The following is an 8,900-nucleotide window of genomic DNA, read 5'->3' on the forward strand; positions in this document are numbered from 1 at the left end:
GGCCAGGACTCCCTTGAAAAAGAGGTTTTTAATCTCAATGGGACTTTCCTGGTTAAATAAAGGAAATAATAATAATAATCATTTACCCAGAATGCTTTGTGTGGAAATAAAATGGCTCCGTCCATGTTAAAACATATTTTTAAAAAAGATAAAAACTAAACAGGCTACAGTATTTTTACAGTCTTTATTTTACAGTTAAAATAAATGTTCATTAAATAAAGTCTAATGTGACAACTAATCCTGGATCTCTTTAAAGCAGCTTTTTTAAAGGCATCTTTGAAGCTCTCAGGAGCTGCATGAAATGCTGTGGAGGGCCACATTTGGCCCACAGGCCTGGAGTTTGACGCATGTTCTCAAAACAGATCAGATTTAATAAAACTGTGGTTGATGTTCCGAAAAAAGAAACACAAAATTATTAATTTAGCAACAATAATATAAAACTGCTTTAATAACTAATGAACCTTTTAGAAATGTGAAAGGAAACAGTTTAAAGTCTGAAGCTGTGGAGTAAAGCTCTCTGAGGGTGCTGGTTCTGATCCGTGATACCTTCTGAGGCGTTTGCAGATCTTCCTGCAGCTCCACAGGATAAGTGATGTTGATCCGGTCCAGAGGAACCCTCACCTCCCCCAAAACCGTGTGCCGAGAGAACTTATCGAAGTCCCTGACCTGAGATAATATGAGACGAGAAAAGATGAGACGAGAGACGAGACGAGACGAGATGAGACGAGACGAGAGACGATACAAGATGAGACGAGACGAGACAAGATGAAACGAGACGAGAGACAAGAAAAGACGAGATGAGACGAGACAAGATGAGACGAGACAAGATGAAATGAGATGAGAGACAAGAAAAGACGAGATGAGATGAGACAAGATGAATCGAGATGAGAGACAAGAAAAGACGAGATGAGACGAGACGAGATGAGATGAGACAAGATGAGGCGAGACGAGAGATGAGACAAGATGAGGCGAGACGAGACGAGAGACGAGACAAGATGAGGCGAGGCGAGATGAGAGACGAGACAAGATGAGACAAGACGAGACTAGACGAAATGAGAGATGAGATGAGATGAGACAAGATGAGACGAGACAAGATGAAACGAGACGAGAGACAAGAAAAGACGAGATGAGACGAGACAAGATGAAACGAGACGAGACAAGATGAGACGAGACGAGAGACGAGACAAGATGAGACGAGAGACGAGACAAGATGAGACAAGATGAGACGAGACGAGAGACGAGACAAGATGAGACGAGACAAGATGAGATGAGTCGAGAGATGAGTCGAGAGATGAGACAAGATGAGACGAGTCGAGATGAGAGACTAGACAAGATGAAACGAGACAAGATGAGATCAGACGAGAGACAAAACAAGATGAGACGAGACAAGATGAAACGAGACGAGAGACAAGAAAAGATGAGACGAGACAAGATGAGATGAGTCAAGATGAGGCGAGACGAGACGAGAGACGAGACAAGCTGAGGCGAGACGAGATGAGAGACGAGACAAGATGAGACAAGACGAGACGAGACTAGACGAAATGAGAGATGAGATGAGACGAGACAAGATGAGATGAGACAAGATGAGGCGAGACGAGACGAGAGACGAGACAAGCTGAGGCGAGACGAGATGAGAGACGAGACAAGATGAGACAAGACGAGACGAGACTAGACGAAATGAGAGATGAGATGAGACGAGACAAGATGAGATGAGACGAGAGACGAGACAAGATGAGACGAGACAAGATGAGACGAGACGAGACGAGACGAGATGAGACGAGACAAGATGAGACGAGATGAGACGAGACGAGAGACGAGACAAGATGAGACGAGAGACGAGACAAGATGAGACGAGATGAGACGAGACGAGACAAGATGAGACGAGACGAGAGACGAGACAAGATGAGACAAGACGAGAGACGAGACAAGATGAGACGAGACGAGAGACGAGACAAGATGAGACGAGACGAGATGAGACGATACAAGACGAGACGAGATGAGACAAGACGAGAGACGAGACAAGATGAGACGAGACGAGAGACGAGACAAGATGAGACGAGATGAGATAAGACGAGACAAGATGAGACGAGATGAGACAAGATGAGACGAGAGACGAGACAAGATGAGACGAGAGACGAGACAAGATGAGACGAGATGAGACGAGACAAGATGAGACGAGACAAGATGAGACGAGACGAGAGACGAGACAAGATGAGACGAGACAAGATGAGACGAGTCGAGAGATGAGACGAGACAAGATGAGACGAGACAAGATGAGACGAGTCAAGAGATGAGTCGAGAGATGAGACAAGATGAGACGAGTCGAGATGAGAGACTAGACAAGATGAGACGAGACAAGATGAGATGAGACGAGAGACGAAACAAGATGAGACAAGACGAGATGAGAAGAGAGACGAAACAATATGAGACGAGACAAGATGAGACGAGACAAGATGAGACGAGACGAGAGATGAGACGAGAGACGAGACGAGAGACGAGACGAGATGAGATGAGATGAGCAGCAGAATCAGAAGAAATGGATCAAATGTGGTTTGATGTGGATTCTCTTTAACAAGTTTTAACCTGAGACCAGGTTTTTATTGTCTCTGAGTTTTATTTCTCTATGATTATAAAGTTATAGAAAGTGAAGCTTCAGTGCCGGACCTCCATCCTGAGGCTGAGCCGGTCCAGCAGGTCCTGGTCTTCCTGCAGACTGTAACTGAACTGGTCTCCAAATAAAGGCCTGCAGCTTCCTCTCACAATGCGAGTGCGCCACTCCTGCAGCACCGTCCACAGGACCGGCAGCTCCACATCCTCCTGAGAGGATCACAGGAAAGGTCTTTACTCCAGCGGGCCTGGTTCTGGTTCTGGGTTTTACTGACAGACAGGTTTACCTCCTGCTCCCTCAGACCCTCCACCTCTGCCCCCCCTGACCCGGAGCACATCAGGCGTATCTTGACGAACAGCTGGAGGCTGGCAGTCTGGCTGTAGCCCTGGAGACCCTCCACCTGCAGGATGGTGACCACCAGCCGGGGCTGCAGCTGGTCCAGGTAGACGGAGAAGGACAGTGAGCCAGAAACCTGACAACACAGGAGAGATCAAAGAATAAACAAATAAACAAATAAACACTGAGAATCAATCAGCTTCAGCTACACTTTGTCTCAGTTTAAAGCTACTGTCCATCATCTTTTACCCACTTCCTCCAACACTCTCTGTTTGAGGGATGGGGACACCTGGACAGGTCTCTAATCTATTACAGGGACACCTGGACAGGTCTCTATTCTATCACAGGGACACCTGGACAGGTCTTTGATCTATCACAGGGACACCTGGACAGGTCTCCAGTCCATCACAGGGACACCTGGACAGGTCTCCAGTCCATCACAGGGACACCTGGACAGGTCTCCAGTCCATCACAGGGCTCAGTTCATACCTACCTCACAGGACATTCTCCATCAAGACAGACAGGTTCTCCTCTGACTATTCCTCCTTAACTTGTGGGGTTCCACAAGGCTCAGTTCTGAGCCCACTTTCGTTTTCCTTTCGTATCATCCATTAATTGTTTTAATATATTTCCTGTCATTTTATACTGATGACATCTAGCTGTATCTTTTGTTTAAACCACAACAGTTGGACAGGTTGGCTGTCCTTGTCCAAAGTTGATCTTGTATCAGCGACTGGCTCACTTTTAACCCTCACAGGACATTCTGCGTCAAGACGGACAGGTTGTCCTCTGACTATGGCCCCTTCACTTGTGGGGTTCCACAAGGCTCAGTTGTGAGCCCACTTTTGCTTTCCTTTTATAGTATCCAGTTGTTTTTAGATATTTCCTGTCACTTTATGCTGATGATATTCAACTGTTTATTTAATTTAAACCACACCAGTTGGACAGGTTAGCCGTCCTTGTCCAAAGTTTGTCTTGAATCAGCGACTGGCTCTAAAGGAACTTTTCGCTTTTAAAATAAGCCAGAAACTTTAAGACAGTCGGACTGTTTTTGCCCAGTAGCCAAATCCAAGGTAAAAAAATCTAGGAGTCACATTTGATTCATTATTCAGCTTTGAATCATACATTATATTTCCTGTTTTTGTTTCTTTCATTAAAAAAAAAAAATTTGTAAAATACCACATATGGTCTCCGTCTCATTGAACTGAGGATTGAGTCTCAAAGTATTTCGTGGTGAAACAGGCAGATAAAAAATTTTGGTTAAAATGTTTGCAATAATTTGTCAAAAGATAATAAATAAGCACCTTATCTACAGGTTGTTTAACTGAAATATAATTTTAAACAATGTTTTTGAAGTATTTTCTTGAGTAGTAGCTACAAAAAATGTGATTTTGAGTAGAAAAGTATTTGCTAGCAAGGATTTTTCTTCTGTCCAGATGGGAAATATTAACTTCCAAACAAATATTTGAGGTTTTCTCTTTAAAAAATACATTTAAAAAAATCCAGTAAACCATGAAGAACTGGAGCAACAGCCTCATTACTGACCTGTTAGCCCTTCCTGTTATCACTGCAGGTAAAAACCTTCACCTTTAATCATCAGGTAATAAATATATTGATGCTTCTTCAAACCTTTGAACTTCTAATAATAGATATGTAAAGTATAAAACTAATAAAAATGGAGAAAAGTTTACCTTTTTATTAGTTTTATCGTGTCTTGTCTCTCCGGCTGCAGGTTCTGGAGGAAATGAGGCCTGAGACAAACATCTGCTGAGTCTGTGAGCTTCAGCTGAGACGTCCTCCACCTGCAGAGTCCACAGGTCTGGATTTAAACACGGACAGAACCTTCACTTCGTCAGTATAAGACCCTCCTCAGTCCTGACGCTGAAGAAAAGCTACAGAAATCAACACAAACTCCGGTAAAAACACAAAAACTTCCTGCAGTAAGTGAAGCTGTTTCTACAAACTGTTTTTAACCTGAGCTGAGCTCGACACAGCTGGAGTGAAGAAAACTGTCTAAATAACCATCTTCATGGTGTGATGAAGACAAACAGCACAACTTCATCACTTTACTTCCTGCAGCTCAGAGAGAAAAACACAGCAGCTGAAACACAAACGTAAAGTTTCTCTGAGGAGTTTTTTATATTTCTCATCAAAATGTTTAGTTTTTAATAAAAACTTGAGTTCTGATCATTAAAATATAAACTTTTCTTGGATTTTATCAACAGTTTTATTTTAATAATTAACATTCTGCCTCACCGAGGTGCTGGGAGCAGTGGAGTATTTTCCTGCCGTTGCTGGTTTTTCCTCACAGAACAGCAGATCAGAGTTCACTGCAGCAGAGAGGAGGGTTAGTTTCTGCAGCAGGACCCTGTCAGCAGGTTCTGCTCTGGTCCCGGCTCACCTGGATCCTGGTTCCAGTACGTCACAGTCTGTGAGAAGCACCTGAAGGCCTGCCAGGCCAGGATGGCCAGGGCCAGCAGGAGCAGGAGGACAGAAATTCCCAGAATGCAGTACTTCACAGCGTCTGAGAGGGGCATCCGCAGCTCCCCTGCAGCTGACGGCGGACCCCCAGAACCCGGGTGTTCTGTAAAAGTCAGCATGGCTCCTGGTCTCTGTGGGGTCCCCACATCTTCTGCAGGACAGATAGTTCAGGGTCAAAGGTCACTGCGAGGTTCAGGGTCAAAGGTCACTGTGAGGTTAAATGCAGGGTTCCTACAGCTTAAAGACAGTTACATCTAAAACTACGTAATAGTTTTTATTACTTTTTAATGTCACTTCAAAGGAAGTTTAAGACCAACTTCATATTAAACACAACTGTGAAAAAAAATAAAACCCAGAAACTATTTCACCCACATACCAGTGGTGAGCAGCACTAATCCAAACATTAACTTCTCAAATTCTTAAGTGCTTCAGAAAATATTTAGGTCCACAACTTCAAAAACGTTTATGTCATAGAGAAACTAGCAGAAGCTAATTTTAAAACGCAAGTTCAATTTGACACTTAGTAGCTGACAATTCATGTTCAAAATGCAGTATATACAACTCTGCCATCGGTGAATGAACCCTTTCACAGCTTAATAAACGACTGAGGATTACTGGGGATGTGATTTCCTGAAACAGAACTTTAGCTCCTGGTGTAAAAATTAAAAAGTTTTTGAGGATTGCTAGTTCGGCTGCTTCTTTGTCTTTTTCTTTTGTTTGTTGTAGATTTTTCATTAAAGAAGCATCAATAAAGTAATTTTAAAACTGTTTATTGGAAAACTGAAGTGATGCATTCTGGGTACATGACGGATTTGACTTGTGATGGGAAACGAAAACACGCAGTACAGGAAACTGTCTTCCCTTCAAAATAAGAGCTTGGATTTTAAAGTTTTCCATGTAGTTGCTCCAGTTGACCACTAGATGTCAGTCTTCATCAGCATAACATCTTTAAATCATTTCTGCGTCTCTAACCCCGTTGCTTCGACCAGTTACGACAAATATTGAGCTCCAGCGTTTAAACTTTATGTTTTTTTAAAAAAGGAGCTCCGATTTTAAAGTAAAATAAATCAATACATAAATTTTTTAGCATGGATTACAAACGTTTACTGTTTTTGCTATTGCCTTCCTGCTACGTAAGCAGACACAAAGCATTGTGGGAAATCAGAACCGAAAGCAACAGCAAGGATGTATACCTTCACAATAAGAGTGTTTATCTGGGAGGGGTGCTGTTGGATAGATCACATGTTGTGATTCATTGACAGTCATACCTTCTGCTGTTCAACATAATGATGACTGGTAGATAATTAGTTATTAGTGGTACTGCATTTTAATTTTAGAAAGCACAAATCTGCTTATGAATTATAAAAATTATTGAGACCGCTAAAGTGCAAATGAAATATCCAGGTCCACAATTAGTGGATTAGCGCTTTAGCGGTCTAGTGCCCACCACTGCCAAATGCTTATTTTAACACAAAACAACTAGTTGCGGTAAATTTGGTAAATTGTTTAAAAAATAAATAAATGTTACCAATTATTTTAATATTTGAGGCAAACACAGTCATCCTACTTACAATGTGTTAACATTTTTAAGACCTGTGAAATATTGATTTAAGACATTTTAAGTCTAATTCAGGCCTTATTTTTAGATTGATGAATTCAATGCCTTTAAAGACTTGAAGGATCTGCAGGAAGCCTGAAATGTGGAGTAAGTTTGTCTAATAGACCCTTCAGAACCAAATATCTGTCAGAAATACAGACAATTATTAAAAACCAACATGGTTTTTAAAACAGTTTGATGATTTTGACTCTAATTTAATCCTAAAACCAGACTTCTGTATTAAATCATTTTAGGAAAGCAGCTCAATAATCTGCTTTTTTTATTTACGACCAACAAAATAAAAGTGATAAATAGTTTCTACATCAGCCGTGTTGTTCAGACACAGAAAGCTGAGCGTAGCTTCTTGGTTGTAAAGAGATTAGCTCCTGTCAGATTACAGTCAAATAGCAGCCGAAGGCTCCATGCTCATGCAAATAATCAGAAAGGTTGTAAAAAGAAAGTTTCCTCTAAAACTTAAACAGAATCATTCAAATAAACTCAAACCTCCACATAAAACAACAAATAAAAAACAACCTGTTTTTTTTCATGTTTAAGACATGAAATCATATAAAAGTTTTACCTGCAGGAGGTTAAAAAGCTTCGGCTCGTCTGTTTCTTTCTGATCTCAGCTTCTTCCTCCAACATGAAGTCATCCTGAGCTCCTGCTCCACCGCAGAAACACAAATGTTTCTCTTCTGAAGCTCTTCCTCCTGCTGTACAAACTGTCTCCTCCTCCTCCTCCTCCTCCTCAGCTCAGGACTTCCTGCTCACCTGCTGCAAACAGGTTGGATCAGATCTGGACCCGGTCCTGCTGCTGCTGCAGGATCCTCTGCTGGACTGATGGGTCTGAGACTCCTCTCTGCTCTGAAACATTGTGGCAAATTCAATGTTTATAAAGTTATTTTGTTCCCAAACAGCTGTGAGAATAAAGATTTGCTGTTTGATCCGTTTCTGTTAGTTTGAAACAGATCTGTCTATTTCAGCTCACCTGTTTGTCCTCAGTCAGCTGACGGTGAGGCACGCACCTTTACAGGAAGTGTGTGTGAACTCACCTACAGGGAGAATAAAAGTTCAGCTCAGATGTTTGAGATGAAGGTTTTAGATAAGAAGAGCAGTCGTTCCAGGTATGAGGAAAAAAATAAAGTTCAGTTTCAGTCAAACTCATGAAGATAAAATCTGAGTTTCTAACAAGAATCTTCCTGCAGATGGTCGAGCAGCTGCAGGAACAACTGTCACTGTTCCACAACAGAGAAAGATTATTTTAAAACTTTAATCAGTTTTACAGTCGAACATAAAGATTCAAAGTGTTTATTGTCATAAACACATGAAACATTTTTCCCTGAGCGATGAAATTCTTACTTTGCCGTCCACACTGAATGCCAGGAGACAAGACGCAAAAAACAAACCCTTAAAGGACAGAAAGTATTAAGGTATAAATAATAAAAAACACACTTGAAACAAAAAGAGACCAAACTAAAGATAATAAAATGAAGAAAGGGAACGACACTGTCAGTGTTCAGACTTTAATAGACTGAGGTGTGCAAATGTGCAGTTTTAATAGTCAGAAAATTGTCACATTTAATTATTAATTAACTAAGTACAAATACTTCTTTACTGTACTTAAGTAGAATTTTTGGGCACTTGTACTTTACTTGAGTAATTATTTTTCAGCCTACTTTTTACTTTTACTCCTTACATTTTTAAAAAGACAAGATGTATAAAGTCGTTACTTTTATTTCATTTCTGCTTGTTTTCATTGCAGCTTGTTGTTGTAAAAAATAAAAACTATCCATATAAACTGAGCCTCCTAGACAGAGTGAATTTAACTGTGGTTGAATGAGAAGTATAAATATATAAAACTCTGATAGTGTATTAGTT

General features: G+C 41.0%; 1 protein-coding gene and 1 long non-coding RNA gene across 2 annotated transcripts in view; one reads left to right on the top strand and one right to left on the bottom strand.

Moving 5' to 3' along the window:
* The window catches only part of LOC106520248 (uncharacterized), a 12,214-nt gene extending 7,061 nt beyond the window's left edge, over positions 1-5,153 (top strand). The window contains exon 4 of the long non-coding RNA XR_001310532.1: positions 4,677-5,153. This is a non-coding gene — a long non-coding RNA (uncharacterized LOC106520248). The remainder of the gene's footprint in view (positions 1-4,676) is intronic.
* Positions 1-8,074, bottom strand: part of syt19 (synaptotagmin XIX) — an 11,140-nt gene extending 3,066 nt beyond the window's left edge. The window contains exons 1-9 of the mRNA XM_014012220.1: positions 8,011-8,074; positions 7,794-7,886; positions 7,603-7,684; positions 5,346-5,576; positions 5,201-5,274; positions 4,636-4,746; positions 2,895-3,080; positions 2,665-2,817; positions 547-666 (exon numbers count right to left, since the gene is read on the bottom strand). Of these exons, the coding sequence (XP_013867674.1) occupies positions 547-666; positions 2,665-2,817; positions 2,895-3,080; positions 4,636-4,746; positions 5,201-5,274; positions 5,346-5,544 (843 nt within the window). The 5' untranslated portion in view covers positions 5,545-5,576; positions 7,603-7,684; positions 7,794-7,886; positions 8,011-8,074. The remainder of the gene's footprint in view (positions 1-546; positions 667-2,664; positions 2,818-2,894; positions 3,081-4,635; positions 4,747-5,200; positions 5,275-5,345; positions 5,577-7,602; positions 7,685-7,793; positions 7,887-8,010) is intronic.
* Between the last annotated feature and the right edge of the window lie 826 nt (positions 8,075-8,900).

Source organism: Austrofundulus limnaeus, unplaced genomic scaffold (genome assembly GCF_001266775.1).
Source record: "Austrofundulus limnaeus strain Quisiro unplaced genomic scaffold, Austrofundulus_limnaeus-1.0 Scaffold89, whole genome shotgun sequence".
NCBI lineage: Eukaryota > Metazoa > Chordata > Actinopteri > Cyprinodontiformes > Rivulidae > Austrofundulus > Austrofundulus limnaeus.